General features: G+C 50.4%; 1 protein-coding gene across 1 annotated transcript in view; it reads right to left on the reverse strand.

Annotated features, from left to right (window-relative positions):
- Positions 1 to 19,572, reverse strand: part of celsr2 (cadherin, EGF LAG seven-pass G-type receptor 2) — a 60,358-nt gene that overhangs the window by 24,876 nt on the left and 15,910 nt on the right. Inside the window, exons 2-5 of the mRNA XM_056606246.1 lie at positions 15,221 to 15,955; positions 8,174 to 8,396; positions 3,326 to 3,441; positions 3,107 to 3,195 (exon numbers count right to left, since the gene is read on the reverse strand). Coding sequence (XP_056462221.1) covers positions 3,107 to 3,195; positions 3,326 to 3,441; positions 8,174 to 8,396; positions 15,221 to 15,955 — 1,163 coding nt within the window. The remainder of the gene's footprint in view (positions 1 to 3,106; positions 3,196 to 3,325; positions 3,442 to 8,173; positions 8,397 to 15,220; positions 15,956 to 19,572) is intronic.

Consider the following 19,572-nt stretch of genomic DNA (forward strand, 5'->3'; position numbering starts at 1 on the left):
GCTCCCAAAAGGGCAGGGCGCAGACTCAGATCCTCTGGCCCTTTCACTGACCTCTACTGTTGGCTCCCAGGGCCCCCCCCCCCCCCCCCCACAGCCATCGCAGAGATACATCCTCCATCAGTCACGGCGGTTGACGCTGCTATAATGAGTGTCTGCTAATGTCCGTCAGGCGATCTGTCTGCGGGGACAAAGCCCGGCCCTGTCAGCGCTGATTGGAAGGCACATATTTATTCAGGCGCTAGACTAAATACCGTTCTCAGCAGCGCGGCCTCAACAGGGGATTCTGGGAATATGAGTTCTGCCCGTCAGCCTGTCCGGGATAAGGGGGCGCTGGGTGACGGGCGGCAACGCAAATATGGGCCCCCCCCGACATCGACCGTGGTGCCATGGCAACCGGCGAGACCCGCCACGACGCGCGATGCAACGTCCCCCAACCCCCCCGATCTAACGCCATTGAGTCAATACTTCTGCTTTTTTTTTTTTTATATATGTTGGGCCCTCACTCCTTCTCTGCTCTCTCCTATGCTCGCTCGCCCAAACAACAGAGAGAGAGAGAGAGAGAGAGAGAGAGAGAGAGAGGGGCCACAGTCCCCGGGCCGCATCATTCACTGCCCGCGGTCCCCAAAGGAGGCAGAGATGTGCCACAAAGGGCCCCGGTCATTGCCATTCTCCACAGTCGCCCCACTGCCCTGAAAGGCAGATTTCAATCTAACATGCCTCAGACCCCCCCCCCACCCCCCCGCCCCGCCCCCGCCCCCATAAAGACAGGGGCAGGCCAGAAAGGGCCACCGTGGGATACCTCAGAGGGGAGGAGTCCTCTCTCTACCTCAGTGCCTCACAGGAGCTGCAGCCCAGTGGGGCCCCCCCTCGGCCCCCCCGGCCCCTTCACAGGGGCCCAGGACTGGAGGATTAGCTCATTCACAGAACTTGACTATGCGGTACTCCAGGTAGGGCCATTGTACTCACGAGAGCGTACCCAACGTCAAAGTATTTACCGAAAAAGTATGATTGAAAAATAGTGAGGGGTGTTGGTTGAAATGTATATATTACGCACACAGTGCAGGGAGATGAATGCGTCCGTGTTGTATCCTTAACCATAACCGTTTACAGCGATGCAACACCGTTATAAAACATAAAGAAAGGCAGGTCCGAACACCAATGACAAGCGAGGCTCAGCACAAATGATCCGGGATCATTGAGACTCGGGGTCTTCTATCACTGTGATGAACGTCGCTATAATGTCCCTCTTGGAGGGCGCTGGACGGCTCCGGGTCCGAAAGGGCCCGCCGCGGGACAGGCTTCTGCTGGCTGGAATCTGACATGGCCGCGTTATCATCCACTCTGAATAGAATATACACACCGGGGGGGGGTTGCCCGGCAACATCTTTATGATGCAAAGTGACTTCCTCAATGGGGTAAAATGTAACATCCTGTGCGTGTCTCTGGGAGAGAGCAGTGGGAAACTACATAGAGCAGTGGAGGGGGGAGGGGAGGGGGAGAGGGGGAGAGGGAGAGAGAGAGAGAGAGAGAGAGAGAGAGAGAGAGAGAGAGAGAGAGAGAGAGAGAGAGAGAGAGAGAGAGAGAGAGAGAGAGAGAGAGAGAGAGAGAGAGAGAGAGAGAGAGACCCATCTTGTCTCAGAGAGAAAAAAATGGCTGATTAAGGGGCATTTTGAAGAAGCCGGCCTTCTAGTACAAAACCGATAGTAATGTAGTCATGCGTGCCGCTTCTATGAATTGCACCACCATTAACCGTATTTCAAATACGCTACAAATAACACATTGAGTAAAGGCCATAATTGAGCGACTGGCTGCCGCCCCCCCCTGGCCGCCCTCCAACGAGGCGCGTCAGGCTGATTCATGGCCGTTTGTGCAGCGCTGCTGAAACAACGGCGATAAATAACTCCACACCTCCGTGTTATTAATGTCAGCTTCCCTGCATTATTACGTACCTACAAATGCCACCGATAAGAGCAGTCACCGGACCGGGGGTGTGTGTGTGTGTGTGTGTGTGGGGGCTGGAGGGGGAGCCAAACAAGGTGAGACGCTACACCTCCCACCTAGGACCCTGCTCTGCCATCGATCACGCGTGTGACCGAGTTTTCCTTCTGGGCAGTGTTGCCTGGCTGCCATTGCTTCTGCGCTGTCGTCATCTCGCACCCTGACAGCGTCAGGAGGAGCCCGCTCCCGTTTTCACCCAGGGGCGCTTTAGCAACAGCCAGCCACGATGCCTGACTGATTGCCGGTAGCAGGGGGTTGTATGGAGGGAGTGTTGAATAGTGCAGGTGAGGCAGAATGGTTCCTCAGCCAAGGGAATTGTACACATGGCAAATTTATCTGGTCCCTCGTGTGTGTGTGTGTGTGTGTGTGTGTGTGTGTGTGTGTGTGTGTGTGTGTGTGTGTGTGTGTGTGTGTGTGTGTGTGTGTGTGTGTGTGTGTGTGTGTGTGTGTGTGTGTGTGTGTGTGTGTCTCTACACTCTTTTGCAATGTCAAACAAAGCAAGGTCAAAGGATTTCTCGTATTTGTCCTTCTCCAACATCGCTCCTATTGTTGTATTTAGCGAGCTAAATGGCGTGTACATTCATTCAATGCTTCTTGTCCGATAAAATAGACAAACCCCTTGTGTCAGCATGGAGAAGGAAGTATTTTAGTTAAAGCCACCCAGTTGTTAGCCAGTGTTCCCAGTTAGATTTACATCTGCAGTCAGGACAAGCGGAGAGAGATCTGGGTCGCCTTGGTGTTCATCATTACACAAGGTTCCCACGTGATTGGTCGGTTACGTGGTGCTCTGCCAATACCCTCGATGCTGTAACTCGTTAAGGTGCTAGGCCGCCCGCCATTTACATAAAGCCCAAATAAACACGGACGACTGTTTTACATTGAAGAAGTATCCTATGTCACGAGAAAGACAAACTATCATCACATAAAAAACGTCGGTTTGTTTCTGGATAGTAACCAGGGTGTTGGAACAAACTGTTTAAAGTACACTTTAAACAGGGAATACAACTGGCAGAAGGGGGATTAACGCCCATCAATTAACCAGGGCACATTTTCATTCACTGCGCGCTTTTAATTGCGTTCTTGCGCTCTTATTTTGGTAACCTCGTACCTTGTTGTAGTAGTGGATTTGGACCGAATGCCACTGGCCGTCGCTGACTCCTCCCAGGACATACGGTGATACTGTAGTCTTGGTCTCCCCTAAGGCCGGATAACAAGAAGGTCAAAGATCACAGCCTGCTGTCCGTCAAACTATATGGATCCAGTGAGGAAGAAACCCACAGAGGAACGCCATCGATTGGGCTGCCTCATAATCACGTCTTTGTTTTACCTGCAGAGAAGGTCAGCTGGATCTGCTCATTGATGATTTCCATGGCGATGAAGTCATGCTTCTCGTTGAAGCGGCCGTTGTACAGCAGCAATCCATTAGGCTCTCTGGTGGCGAACCTGGAGAGGCAGACGAGAGCGGATCCCTTTAATCAGCCACACGGCCATGAAGACATTAGGTAATGAGGTGATGGCACAACAGGATTAGCATACACACGCGGTGATTCAAGAAAGGCCAGGAATCAATCGCTGGATTCTGTACACTCAACTCATTTCAGGGAAAAAGGCAAGGCATGTGTTCGCCGCGGTAGACTAGGAACAACGTTGGCTTGTTTTAGCTGAAGGAGGACGGCGTGTTGCAACTGCTGCTGTTGCTTAAGTCTGTTGATTCAGAACGCTAATCACAAAGCACTGGTTTCAATAGCTTTTAGCTTGAAAGGATTACCCCCCAAAAAGGGAGACTGAGCCTTCAACTATTTAGCCTCTGATCCTTCAGTCAAAACCTTAAAGCCACTCCGCTATTCCAGCAGAATACCCTGGGTCGATTTTTTTTAACACTTTCGGGAATCATTGAGCCAGTAGAAATGTTTTGAATAAAATATAATAAAACTTTCAATAATTTGATATCAATACAATATCTGACTAAATGCGTCCTCACCCAGTTTCTCATTTAGATGCAATAACTACAGTAGTCAGAACACTGCAATGTGGCGTCACCATCCCAACTCATGTAGAGCACCCATTATGGTACAGTAATGGAGTGTGTCATTGGATTGACCGCAGAGGAATACCAGGGTAATATTCAACAATGTGGGGATGTTACACAGATCACCGGACAGATGATGGAGGACAAAGGGAGCGCCCGGGCCGAGACAGCGAGAGACACCGCAACACCGCAACCCCACCCGCGTTATTTATCAGAGAAGACATGTCCGACCAGAGACTCCCTGACACAAATAGAGATGAGGGATCAGAAAGGATATGTATAGTGATGGGTGGGGAATAATAAGTAGAGGGAGAGAGAGACGTGGGGAGAGATAGAGAGAGAGAAGGAAAGAGAGAGTGGGGGGGGGGGAGAGAGAGAGTGGGTGAGGGGTGTGGAGGAGAGAGTGAAAAGTAGGGCAATGTCAAGGCACCAGTGTTTCGAAGAGACACCACATCATGGGAAGATAAACTACAAAAAGCATCACAGTGTGTGGGGCCACATCACACCTCCACCTAGAGAAATATGTCTTCTCTAGAGCTGAATACTAGGACTTCTCAAAGAGGAAATAACATACAGCTGTTTTCCTGGTTTTCAAATTTATACACGTATTAGCATAGGCGATTATACCCGTTGGCACCAGATCCACGTTTATCATAACTTCCATAATAAATACATCACCATTATTTCAGCCAAAAGTATCACCTATAGCCATATTTCAATATTTATGATATTATGTGGTAAATATATGATATTATCTGAGGCAAAATAGGGTATCTGTCTCTATTCAAGTATTGAGGACTGTAACAAAATGCCTTGTGTGTCAATCTTGTCTGGATTGCTACCCTGCAGCCCTTTCAGGCTTTCTAGAACCTGCAGCAAAGTAATCCATCAATGCCACTCAGTCATTATCCATGATTGTCACCATATCAATGCCTTGGAAGCTATTAGAATCAACAAGCACCAAACCACAATGGCAATGAAATACTTCCTGATTGCTCCCCTGCTGTGTAAATGCTAATGTCGTGGAACGTTAAAGCAACGATGAACAACGAAGAAGTAGCTTCAGTTGGACACAGAGAGTGCAACAACGCAGGCGTTTACTCCTGATGGGGGACGGGGGACTGGGGAGTGTGTGGGGGAGTGTGCATGTTGCGTGCCATGTCGTTTGTGTCATATTGCTAGCCAGGGGCCAAAGTTGTTCTGACCTGCTTACAAGGAAAGATGACCTCGAAGTGAAACCCAGACCAGAACGCCATGACCCCAGACAGTGGGGGTGGGGGGGGGGGGGGGGAGGACGCCATGATAACCCCAGCTCAGATCGAAGATACCAAGGGCCATCATAAACCCCAAGGAATCAAAGATAAGACATTTAAAGCAAGCCCCCCTCCCGCGAGGCTTGCTTTAGTAAGTCACTCTGGAAGGTATCAATATAAGAGAGAAAGCTTCCTCCCTCTGCCCCCCTGAGCCTCGTGGCACTATGAGAGTAATCAGCCGGAACTAAACACTGACTCCATTGGAATCAGCCCACGTCACATTAGGCAGCCATCAGCAAAAATAACAAACCAGTCTGGCCCAGTGTCCCGGCACGCTATATGTTCCCCGGCATGACTCACGGAGCGCACAGACAACGGGAACCGGGAAAGGGCCAACCCTCTGGAGAGATGCAATGAACCTGACCCATTTACAACCTCACACAAACGGCTGTGGTAGATGGAGGGAGGGGGGGGGGGATAAGGGAGGGCCTTTCTGGGTCAACACGTAGACACCGTACTCCTTCCCCGATCGGTGAACACGCACAAAATAAACCAAATGCGTCGTTAGGGTGAGGGTTTGGGATTATAGAGATCAAATGATTTCCACAAGATTGTAATAATATGTCTGCATGTTCATATTGAGTGAAGAATTGAAAGATCAGCTTCAGAGGGCAACTATACATATAGTGGGGAAATGAAGTAATATAAATATATACGACTCGTTATTAACTCGATTTTCTTGTCATTTCCCTTGTCTTAAGTGTTAAGAATCATATCCATCCGTGTCAGAAGTGCCGCTCAATAAAACGCTGGTTATGTCAGAAACCATATCAATGGAGTCTCAGGTAACTCCATCTGACCCCGCCCCTAACCACATCCCCACCTGCCCTCTCCTCCCTACCTCCCCTCACCTCCCCCTCCTCCCTACCTCCCCCCTCCTCCCCCCACCTCCCCCACCTCCCCCACCTCCCCCTCCTCCTCCAAAGAGAGCCAGGCCATCATCTGCCTCTTAGAGAACCGGTCTGCACAGTTCACTCCATCATAAGTAAAACAAAACGTTGACGGCTGCCACCCGAGACGCCGTATTGATTCCCGCCCCCACCCCCACCGCCACCACCCCCACCACCCCCACCGCCACTACCCACTCTGGGTGTCAGTCCCAGCCCAGCGCAGCTAAGGTGACGAGGACGACAAAGAGTGGTGCGCTACACGCTGCCCGATGTTTTTCGAGAGGGGATGTGTGTGTGTGTGTGTGTGTGTGTGTGTGTGTGTGTGTGTGTGTGTGTGTGTGTGTGTGTGTGTGTGTGTGTGTGTGTGTGTGTGTGTGTGTGTGTGTGTGTGTGTGTGTGTGTGTGTGCGTGTGTGCGTTTGTGCTTGTGCGTGTGATCTCTCTGCTTAAGTTTCATCGTGTGAACGACTCCCTGCTGTGTTGTGCATGTGTTCAGCGTTCACCTGCTTTATCTAAACACCACTACCCTCCTCCTCCTCTTCCTCCTCTACGGAGCCAAGAACCAGCACATCACGAGGGGGCGTATAGACCCAAGTGTCCCTACCCTGTCAAAAACTATACACGTTTGTGCTGGGGAAAAACCTCCATTCGAGTCACACTTTGTCCTTCTTGGGGCACTGCAGGAGAAAAACGAGCGCAGAAGAAAGAAAAAAAAAAAAACACCGACGCTATATCCAAGCCCTGTCGGCCCGATGACAACGGAACGTTCAGAAGGACTGACAGACCGCTCAGAGTGACCGGAGACATCTGCTGGAATAAGATGAAGGCGTTCCTCTTCGCTTGGGGATTCATGTCCTCCTTGTAACACGGCAACACGGTTCTGAACACATAAAACCAACCCGACTCAAACAGCTGGTCCTATGGTGCTTAGTGCTATCATTCACACTTCTTCTTCCTTTGTGGCACTTAGAGTCAATGGATGTGAATATATTATCAGCCGGTGTTCACGATGATTATGCCACGAGAGACCGTTAACACCATTAAAAGCCCCACTAACCAAATATGGCCCTTAAGGGGTGGCCATTATTGTTATGAAACACCATTACCATTACATAAATGTGAGGTGGGGGGGGGGTATTGCTGGTAAAAGCTGGTGAGTAGGTGTACGGGATGAGCCATGTGCGTGAGAGGGTGAACAGCGAGAGGGTGATTCATGGAGGAGGTGGAGGGAGAGGAGGACACTCCGGTGGGAGGGCAGTGAGTGAACCAGGTGGGAGATGCACGTTGGTTCGGTCGGCCTGCAGGTATGCAGGGGCACAGCAGGCAGCAGCAACTCACTGTCGGTTCCTTTGAGGATTCAGTGGTTCACTGTAGATTGATCAATTATCAAGCAGCCGAATGACGGAAAATGAACCGATCTTGTATTTAGCTAATGGCCACCAGATCCCTTAACATCTGAATGGTAGCTCTGCGAGGAGCATTTGACATCATCAATAACATTTTATTGACTCAAAAACAATGCTCATCCCAGAGCGATTTGGTGGTTTGTGTTGGCTAACAAGAAGCCCAAATCTTTCTAGATATTTTACTCCAGAAAAACAAACCAGCGACCGGCATATTTTAAGCTGTCAAGCCATTAGCTAACTACATGTTAATCTTCTGTCATTCGGCTGCTAGATAATTGATCAATCCACTTAATCACTCAATGGAGTAAACAACACATCGACTGAGATGTACATCAGGGGAGTAATGAACCAATTGACTTGTCCCGCAGTACATCAAGAGCAGTAACCGACCAATGGGAGGTCTGAGGTGTACATCGAGAGGAGCAACCGACCAATGGTAGGTCTGAGCTGTAAACCGACCGACCAATGAGAGGTCTGGGCTGTACATCAAGGCGGGTAATCGACCAACGGGGGGAGGAGGAATGGGAGGTGTACTTACGAGAGGGACAGGGTGAAGTGGAAGCGCTGGCGGAGGCCTCTGAAGGTGAGGAAGGACTGCGGTGGGAAGTTGCGGGTGCTCATCTGGCAGTAGGGCTTCTCGTAGCCGCCGGGGGGGCACTCGCACTTGAAGCCCCCCACCAGCAGGTTGACGCACGAGCCCCCGTTCTTACACACACCGGGGGCACAGCGGCCCAGCCGGGAGGACAGCTCACACCTCTCCCCTGGGGATGGGGGGGGGGAAGAGAGAGAGAGAGAGAGAGAGAGAGAGAGAGAGAGAGAGAGAGAGAGAGAGAGAGAGAGAGAGAGAGAGAGAGAGAGAGAGAGAGAGAGAGAGAGAGAGAGAGAGAGAGAGAGAGAGAGAGAGAGATTGATGGAGAGGGTGGAGAGAGATGGAGACAGGGAGAGAGATGAGGATTAATATCATGTATGGGACAAATAACACAGGCTTTCTTTCTCCAAAATGTACACAGTAAGGATGACCTACAACAACTCAGCCCCAACACACTTCCTCCTCTTCAGGAAGCGCCACTGGCTTTATAACGCACTGTTTATGAATCTATAAACAAAATAATTCAGCATTTTCAACAGGAAACCCAGGAATGAAGAGAGCTTTGGGTCAAATGAGCTCATCCGGCGAGGATACAATCACATGAGAGTGTAGTAGAGTGTGAAGAGCATAACATCGTGTATAAGAGTGAGCGACGAGAGCCAAAGCAGCCATATACCATAGTGGCAGGAGTAGTAGTAGTGGTGGTTGTGAAGGGGACTGGTAGTAGTAGAGTGGTAGTGATAGAGGTGCAGTAGATGTACTCTAAGTCGTGTAGTAGTAGCAGTGGTGGTCGTGGTACTAGAAATTAAGGGGGACGACTGTAGTAGTACAGTCGTAGTGATGGAGGTTCAGTAGACGCAGTGACAGTCGCAGAGGCAGTCGACGTGGTACAGTCATCCAGACAGACAGAGACACTGTGTGTGTCACTGGGACACTGTGTGTGTCACTGGGACACTGTGTGTGTGTCACTGGGACACTGTGTGTGTCACTGGGACACTGTGTGTGTATCACTGGGACACTGTGTGTGTCACTGGGACACTGTGTGTGTATCACTGGGACACTGTGTGTGTCACTGGGACACTGTGTGTGTCACTGGGACACTGTAAGTCTAGCAGTTGTAACAGCAGAAGTCGCGGCCGCTGCCGTCGCCGCGCTGGAATGTGTGTCGGAGCCACGGAGCCGGTAGTCAGCAAACACAGCACATCTCCCTGCTGTGTGCGCGACTAGCTCGGCTGCTCACTCCCAGCCGCGAGACAAAGAGCCAGGAGGACGTAGGGCCCTAATGTAGCGCTCTGTGGCCTGCTGTGAGCCCATGACTATTAATCACCTGAGTGAATGGTAATTGCAGAGGATGTTTTTCTCCTTTGTTTGGTTGGTTGCGTCCCGATGCCAACGCACTGCCAAGCAGAGTTCAACATGCCTACGCTTGCATGCATTAAACATACTTTACATGTCTATGAATATTTGGGCCATCCCAAACAAAAAAAGAGAGAAAGAATAACGACGCTACGCTAACAAATCTAAAATGGGTTAAATGATTTATTCATCATCATATGCCGCTTTTCCACCGCACATGTAGCTCGACTCGACACGACACGACTCGACACGGTAGCAGCGCGGGTGCTTTTCCACCGCAAATAGTACCTCCGGGACGTGGGCGGGGTCGTCTGCGCGAAAGGGCTGTGACGTATTTTTGTACGCGACGCAAACAACACCTACGTAACCTACACATGGACAGAACCAACATAACAACAATGGAGAACATCGATGCGATGGTATTCGTGTTCGTATTATTAGCTGGCATGTTGAAGAAGTGGAATATGTTGGCTGCGGCGCTGCTATGGCTGTTACCAGCATGGTTGCCATGTCGCTCTCGTGACTTCGTCACACTCTCTGGCCAATCAGTGGCCGGCCGTCTGCCGACGTCACCTTTTAGCATCGGCTCAGCCGCTTGGAACCTAGAGCGAGGCGGTACTAGAAAAAGCAGCCACTTGAGGTACTAGATCGCGGTGGAAACGCAAAAAAGGCGAGCTGAGTCGAGTCGAGTCGAGTCGTGTCGAGCTGGTACCATGCAGTGGAAAAGCGGCAATAGAGAACTCCAGTGTCAGAGATGGTAAACCCTGGTGATGCATGGTTGTTTTTTGTTGTTGTTGATGCTTTGGTACATTCAAACGTTACTACCAACAGGACAGCAACACCCTCATTGGCATAGAAGGGCTTGTTCCCTTTTTTACTGGCTTAACGAGCTACCTTTGTTCCGGGAAGCTGTCTGGGAGGAATTGAATTACACACACACACACACACACACACACACACACACACGTTACTTGAGGAGTCATTTCACTGCATCCATCATATCATACCACCATAGTTCTACAGCTATATTAAACTAATTATTTTTAATAATATATATACATAAAAAATTATATTTAATGAAAATGCCGTTCTCATATACTCTATCCAACTCCAAAGTTTAATAACGTGTTTTTATTATCTTTTTGGATGTTGTCAGCACCGGCGTTTCCTCTCTAAAAATCACAGCTCATCTTTCTCGGTTCCTTCAACACACAGAGGCACACTGTATGCGTATGTTGTCGTCTCCTTGATAAGAGCTCCTCCCGGACCCCCCCCCTCTCTCTCTCTCTCTCTCTCTCCCTCTCTCTCCCTCTCTCCCTCTGCCTCTCCCTCTCCCACAGGTGCGGGTCGTGGCCCCGGAGGGGAGGGCTCTGTGTTGCTAGGTGAGGGGCCACACAGGAGGGGAAGGAGGGGGGGAGGGGCGGAGCTTATTAGGTCAACCATCAGCTCTCCCATCGATCAATTATTCAAGCGGCACTTCCGTCCCTCTGCTCTGCGTCCAGCCCGTCCACCTTCTGCCCGCGTCCGCTCACTAGGCTAAACGTGCGCGCGGGGCTTTTGAACCCGCGCACACCCTTGTCAAACATTTAGAGACTGAATAATCGCCTTTCAGCGCCGTGTCTTTCCACGATTGTTATTTTATAGTCCAGATTTTCACGACTGGCATCAATAACGTACTATCCTAGCCTATCTTAAGCAGTTTGAGGTTAAGAATGAGATATAATTGCAGTGGGATTGTTATTGTATGTTATGATGTCCATATATGGCCGTAGTGTAGCAGATGGGTCACTTGAGCCGCATGATATGTATACGCTATAAATAGATAGGTCTCACCATCGACCCTAACATCACACTCTGTCTGAGTGGCTAAGGCTGCTGTGTCACTTGGGCCCACAACAAAAAGACAAGGAGAGTCTGGATTCACGGGAGGGAGAGACGCCGTGCCGGGTTGCCAGGTGGGGCCTCAACACACGCCCTCCTCTCCGCTCCTGAGAGAGAGAGACAGAGCGGGGAGAGCTTCCCTGAGGAACCGCCCAGGAACACACAGCACCGGGACACCAGAGACCTGCTTCCTCCCTCCCTCCCTCCCTCCCCCCCTGTGGCCCACACACAGCAGATCTGAGGCTCTGAGGCGTTCTGCCCCCCAGAGCTCAAGAGATCCAGGTGTTTTAATTCCATGACTGGTAGGTGACTAAAGTCGCCTGTTGTTGTCAACGACAGCAAGTAACATCGGATTTGAACATGACTACCAACAACACACCTGGTATTACTACTAATGGTGAGTGTGGAGCAATTTAAATGTAGTTTTTCCACGAATTTGGAGATGGTGATACAATTGGATGTGATGATATTTCTTTAGTTGATAGACAAAGAGTAGCTCCAGCGGCCCTCATTGTTCTGAACCACGGAGAACACTTAATACAATGTGCAGCGCTCGCATGCAAGAGGAGAGGTACGTCCTCATTGGCTGAGTGAAAGATCAGAGAGCAGGGTTGGAGATTAGGGGTTGCTTATTCAGTGGGTGTCCGACATCAGAAGGCCATCTAAAGCATAGCTTATCATTCACCCAGTCCTTTTGAAAGTCACCGAAGACGATGGCTGTTCTCGGTTTTGTTTCAGCCTCTTTCATCCATCTGGCAACGCCCACATCACACACATTCACACCAGTAAAACACATAAGTGTACACACACACTCTCTCTCTCTCTCTCTCTCTCTCTCTCTCCCTCCCTCCCTCTGCTGCTCTCTCCCTCCCTCTGCCACTCTCTCCCTCCCTCTGCCACTCTCTCCCTCCCTTCCTCTCTCTCTCTCCCTCACTTAAAAACACTAACCCCTTCCAACTCATGCAGAGCAATTTTACACCTATACACACATGCTCCGACATGTTTTGCACAAGCGACGCAGTGAGCAGTCTAGCGCACAACAGTCAACATGAACACACAAAGACACACACACACACACACACACAAAGCCAAAACGTGGAGGCTTTCAGCACAGCAGGGAGGCCACTGAACACACACTGTTCAGCAAAGCAGACGTAGATTACGGAGGTAGATCTGTCAAACAGACCACCCAACCTTGTACACACACACACACACACACACACACACACACACACACACACACACACACACACACACACACACACACACACACACACACACACACACACACACACACACACACACACACACACCTGTCCTAGTGACCTTGCTGGATCAAATGCAGCACGGACAGGATTTCAGATCAGTCCGCGCGAGGAGAACGGATTCAGCATGAAAGACCCATCGACGGGGTGGACCACCTTGAGAAAACGTAGACCCTCGTATTTAAGGTAATCACGATAACATGCCGTGACGGATAAAACGTTAACACCTAATGAAACACTGAATCCTCACTTAGAAACACTCACTCACTCATGCACTTAGCAGCCAGTTGCAGCCTCCCCCTCTGCGTCCACCGCCCACCGGGTACATAAGTGTACGAGTATCACCCAACCTCAGAGTGACTGAGCCCACACACTCCATCCTCACGCCCGGGCTACTCCAGCCCCCACAGCTCCCCCCCCCCTGGGAGGAGCAGAGGAAGAGGAAGATAAAAGGTGCGACCGGCACGGCAGTCGGCGAGGGCCCTAACGACCCAGACCGATATATAACGACCGTACGCCTTCAGGGAACAAGCCCTGCACTTTCGATTTTCCGACGCAAATGGAGATGGAGTTGCAGGGGCTCTGCGTAACGTTATTATCTCGTTGGATTATCCGATGGGGGGGGGAAAATGCGGGATCACTCGCCTCGTGGTGTACCCTTAGAGCCCCGGAGCGCCAGGGGGGGGGGGGGGGGTTCTGCAGGAAGAAGCAGAAGGCGGGGGCGTTGCGTGTGGAAAGGTGTTCACCGGCGGATGCACTCATGCGCCTCCAACATCTTCGCGTCGTGCAGTGACATGAAGTGGTTGATGAGTGGCAACAGTAATAGGATAATGGCATTTGATGACTGATCGTTTCCGAGACCCAGCCCACCGGAATGGGGACTTTGAAGAGGAAGTATCGAATGAAGAAAAATAATGATTAAAAAAAAACGAAATTATAAAGTCGGTTTTTGACCTACATAACCTCTCGACAGGGATGGGGGGCGGGCCATACCCGGGTACTCCTACATTAGCATATTATAATTCCCCCACCCTCCTTATCCTCTCCGTCTGCTTCTCCATCACCACCACTACGAGCACTGGGACTAGACAGCCTTTTACCCCTTTGAATTTGTGCATAATATCTGGAGCAAAGACTGAATAACATTCCCCATTCCCCTTCAGCTAGCTCCGCAGAAAAAAAAAGAGAAGGAAAAGCAAGCTTGCCGGCGACTTACTGTTAACCACTGACTGTAATGAATTGCATCAAAGCACCTCATTATCCCACGGCAAATGGACCGTTCCGAATATTTTCCTCCAGGAACACAGCAGTTTGCTGAAACTGTTACCCAGGGTATTTATCTCTACCCGGGAGTGACTTGCAGCCGAGTGGCACTCCATCTGCCTGCGATCCATAATTGATTATCACCTGCCGTTGCTGATCACCGTTTCCCTCTCAAGGATGGCAGAGCTAGACCTGGTTCAGTGTCTGTTGCCCTGCTTGCAGCACGTATCAGGTCTCTGCAGGATGTGGCCACTGCTTATGGGGACCTTTTCTAGTAGGAGATGCAGTCCACCTTGAGCCAGGCGTTGTAGCTTGTGTACAATATTTAACAAAGGTTTGTGTTACTATACATGAAGTCTGTTCATATATTTAAGGGCAGACAAGCAAACTTGATCCGTACTTTTCAAATGTGTTTAAAGTAAAGTTTGAAGCTCGTTTGTCTTGTTCGCTCTTTTTATGTTTGAATCGCTCTATGCTGACTGCTGAGAGGACAATTTTATCCCAACAAGTGTGCAGTTCTTTTCCAAATCCCATTTAATAATGGGGTTTGAATCACCAACATCCCCCCCCCCATCACCCTAACCTCAAATAAGCAGCTATAGAAGTACCCAAGTATAGTTAGGTACTGGAACATTACCTCTGCCATTACTGGCGGCTACTGGGCAAATCAATAGCTGCTCATTATTCCTTTGTCTGCTGTACTATCGGGAAAGCATTGCAGACAGCCTTTTAATAGCCGTGTTCAATATAGGATAGAGAGAGTGGGAGTGGATGACAGGGATTTTTCCATAGGAGAGAGAGAGAGAGAGAGAGAGAGAGAGAGAGAGAGAGAGAGAGAGAGAGAGAGAGAGAGAGAGAGAAAAGCTTCTGTCAGAAATAACTTCCAGGCAGTCACGCACTGCCTCGGTCCGGCGCACTGAGAACAGCATCGCCCCCCCCTTCAAAGCACTGTGAGGGGTACACTCCCGTCCATACAAATCCCCCGGAACCACACCTTAAAAAAGGGGGCTTCTGTGACCACCGCTCTACCCGGTGGGGGCCACCGGGTCGAGCGGGTACCTTATAGGCTCAGTCCTGATCGCAGCGACCCGGGTTCGAATCCTGCCCGTGGCTCTGGCTGTAAGTGCTCCCCTCTATCTTCCACAGCTTCCTCTCTATCTCACTCTATAATAAAGCATAAAAATACAAATATCCTTCTGAAAAAAAATACAAAAGAAAGGGTCTTTCTCACCTGTGTAGTCGTCCGAGCAGGCACAGGTGTATCCCCCCTCGCGGCCGCGGCAGACGCCGTGGGCGCCGCAGGGCTTGGAGTAGCACAGGTCGATCTCCGTCTCGCAGTAGTCCCCGGTGAAGCCGGCGGGGCAGCGGCAGCGCAGGCCGGCGATGGGGTGGATGGGCCGGAAGAGGATGGTGTCCGACGCCACGAAGGGCGCCAGGCTGTCGAACTTGAGCACCGACACGCACTTCATGTAGTTCTCGCAGGGCTCGCGCAGGCAGATGTTGTCGTCGAACGGCAGCACCTCCTGCGCCGAGATGCGCGCCAGCAGGCTGCGGTTCAGGTACAGCCGCTCCTGCAGCTCCTCCGAGCCGAAGAACTCCACGCCGCCCGCGCCGCCGCCGCCGCCGGGGGGGGTCCGGGACACCGCCGACGCCGACGCCGCCGCCGAGCCGCCGCTACCGCTACCGCCCCCGCGCTGGGCGTCCCCGCCGGGCACGGCCACCGAGAGGCTGACGTTGAGGATGCGCGCGGCGACGTCGGTGTCGTCCTGGATGTTGAAGACCACCACGTCCTCGCGGGCCGCCGAGAGCACGCGGGCGACGCCCTCCAGGAACTGGGCCAGCAGCAGGGACAGGAAGTGCTCCTGGGAGGTGTTGGCCAGCCGCAGGGTGATGCTGTTGGACAGCATCTCGTCCGTGATGATGGTGACCTGGAGGAGGCAGCGGGCCGACACGGTGTGGACGCCGTCTGAGGGAGGGGGGGGGGGAGGAGGGAGGAGGTGTTACATGGGCCAGTGCTATAATGGTGGGGGTAAGGATCCAAGAGCTGCTTTGAAAACCATCCAAGCCCCTAGAGACTGGATAACATTCAAACATCATTTAAATTAACCATTTTGTGAACGTGTGCCAATTAGAGCTATCACAGCTTCGACCGTGGCTTAAGGGACCTGGGAGTCCTTTCATTTACATAGCGAGCATAAGACTGAGTGTAAAAGGGTTCATCATCTTAACCCATTTAAGCATGAGCGCACAGAAACAACAAGAAACAAGGTCAGTAGTTTAGAAGAGCGTCAGCCGTTACACGCAGAGGAGTGTACATAAATGCTGCGTCTAAAACAACCCTTTCAATAAAATGAACACCTGAAACCAAACCGGTGGTGTTGAATCCGCCTTTCTCTTGTATGGTTTTAAATCATTTGATGCCATTTATCCTTTTTTTTTCAGAGTGAATTCCTCGTCTTTTATGGCAACAACACAGAGGGCATAATTGTGCCAAAATGCAGACAGAACATGAAGGCTTTCCAAGTTCCTTAACAGCAATTTCACGCCTGTGTGCACGATTCTCACCATCTCGCCTTATCCGGAAGAGAGACACAATGACAATGCTTCGCTACACATTCAAAACTTCAAAAACATTTAAATCCCTAAAGCGGTTTGTTTATTTAAGAAAACGTCGTTGACCATCTTCGTTGATTACTTGTCTCCGGTTGTTAATCCTTTCTCTTGTATTTAATTTCAACACGACGCCGTCTTTAACAAGCTACCCATCTCCTAGTTGTATAAAGCTCACTGGGGCAGAGACATCACAATGAAACAAATGTTCAGGATGCCAGATGGTCAACTCACAGATAATGAGGAGAGAAAAAGATTGTTATGTACGTGTCTAACAAGCATGTCGGTACACTGATGTCTCATGACATCATCCCTAGCATCCAATCCATCACTATGAGGCTTTCATAAACTGGATGCAAAAATCTCAATGTTGTTCACCAGATTGGGGGAGTACGAAAAGTAATTGAGCCCTCCCCACAAAAACACTCTGTGACTTGTGTAATTATAGTCTTTGAATACAATAGAGCAGGCGTGGATCGGCTATTTGCTAGAAAGACCGAACCTGTTGGTACGAACATATTCTTCGCGTTCTGGGCACCTAGAATAATGTTCTCTTTCAAATGAGGGGGCAGTTTGAAATGATCCAAGAAGCCAAACCCACTCAAATATTACAAAATACAATTTGACGCCCTTCACACCACGGTAACAGAGAGAGTCTGCGGTCTGAAGCGCAAACACAAAAAGAGTTTAATCACATCAGGGCTGCCTTGAAAAGCAAGCCAACCGTGGACCCTCTCAACGGCACCTTTTATTGGGCGATTCTGGAACGCATCCTAAAAGACAGAACCCATTGTCTGACCCCATCGGTGGGAGAGAATCCACACCAGCAGTCTGCGGTGAGCAAAGTGACGGGCTTGGTGTGTTTCTGGTGCGGGGCAAGTTTAAACAACATGTTGCCAATTTGGGTGTAGGAGGGAGATGTGGGGGACAGACCGAGAGACAGACGGACTGGGAGAGAGTGAGCAAGGCGAGAGCAAGAGACAGAGAGAGAGAGAGAGAGATAGAGAATGTCATGTTGTCTTGTCGACACAGCTTTAATCCTTCTGGTTTTGCACGGCAACAATCTAGTGGCTGGGTAGAGGAAACAGGGAAATCAAAGGGCTCTCCAGGAAGAGGGACGGCAACCTCGCTCTCTCACACCTTAATGCAAGCACCCCCCCCCCACACACACACACACACACACACACCTGTGTACACGGAACAGCACTTTGCTGAGAAAGAGGCTGAGAACATACCAGAGGGGTAATCATGATCTTGTAAGAGGAAGGGTGTTATTAAAGAAATGAGGGGGGAAAATGAAGTAGAACAAATGGACGTTAAGCACATAATGTCGGCTACGGGAACCTCCGTTCCATCATCTCAAAGCTTGCTTATTCAGCCACGGCCCTACTGTTGGCATCAAGTCTTATACTGTCGGGGTAAACGTATGTGTTTGAACTGCTGTGAAGCAGCATCTCAGCACCGTTTCCGCCAATGTTAAAGCGACAGTTACCAAAAAACGATCGCTCTCCCTAGGTCTTGCACACACTTGAACAGTTGCCACTCCGCAACGCCCACACCACAAAAACAAAAACAATGAATCACTAAATGATTCAGTCTTTGATTAAAGATTATAAAACGGTTTCGGTCCCTGATTCTTATTGGCTCTCAGCTGTTGAATAAACACATATATAAACACACACCTGTGACCGCATAACAATAAGAATACTGTATTAATGCGCCACCAATCTCAAAGTTTGCCGAGGTGCGTTGATTGGCAACCATTTTGCGGTCTTAAGGGACTATGTAGCTTGGCGGAAGAATAATGATTTGTTTACAATGAAAGACCTTATGTTGCCGTGTGTTTATTTTGTGAAATCAAACTAAAATCACTGTAAACCAAGGCATCTCGTGGCTTATTGTCTAATTAACTACTTATGGGTTTTGATTAAGAGCTTTCAGGTCTCCCATTTTCATTACAATTTCTTTGTAACAGTACATTTATAGTACATGTATGGGACATAACCAAAAAAGACTGTTGGAGCCAGTCCATCTCTTTAGTGACCTTCTGGTGCAATCATTTGAATGGCTACTGTGCTATCGTGTCTTCCACAGGAAGATGACCTTATGACGCTCCGTAACAATCAGAGCACGACCATGGCCACCTGAACCCTTAAGAAGACACAGCGACACCGAGCTACCGCGGGCCGGGCAGCTGTTCTCTCCGCAGAAGAGAAGAACCCTACTTGGTTACCAAGAGAAGCATGTCATATAAACACTGATTCACTGCGCGGTGCTTGCGTCGGCAGCCTCCCCCTTTGCAGAGCAGTGGCCTGTAAAGGTTAGGGCATGTATGAGGACAGACCCCGCCTTAATCACGTCCTCTGCCAATTCGCTTTTCTTCTTCTTTTTTTGTTGCTTTTTTCATTCAAGTCCAGGCAGAGATCCAGCAGTCGATTTTTCCGAGTGCTGGGAAAGGGGTGCGCGAGGAGAATCTCTTGTTGAACGGAGAAGATGGAGCATCTTTTAGACAGAGGCCCTCTCTCTGGGCAGGGTTCCTCTGCTCTGGGAGCCGATTGGCTGCTGAGTGTGGAGGCGGAGGGAGGAGCGGAGCGATTGATGGATGGACGGAGGCCTGGTGGGAGGGGGGGGGGGTCGGTGGCCGTTAAAGGCTGCCAGTTTTGTGTGTTTGTGTGTAAGCATGGGCGTGCATGAATGCGTGCGTGCGTGCGAGCGTGCGTGTTTGAGCGCTTCGTTGTGGATGCGTGTGTGCATCTATGCACGCGCACGTGTGGACATGTGTAAGTGTGTGTGTGTGCACGCGTGCATCTGTGTCCGTGCGTGTGCATGTGGCTGTGTGTGTGTGTGTGTGTGTGTGTGTGAGACGGAGTGGGATGCAGGGCCGAGGCGCCAGCTCTGGAGGGTGACAGTCCTCGGTGCCCGGTCCCGAGCCAGCACTGGGACCCCCTGGTGCCAGAAATGCTCTCAGCGCCA

Source organism: Gadus chalcogrammus, chromosome 13, assembly GCF_026213295.1.
Source record: "Gadus chalcogrammus isolate NIFS_2021 chromosome 13, NIFS_Gcha_1.0, whole genome shotgun sequence".
Classification (NCBI taxonomy): Eukaryota; Metazoa; Chordata; class Actinopteri; order Gadiformes; family Gadidae; genus Gadus; species Gadus chalcogrammus.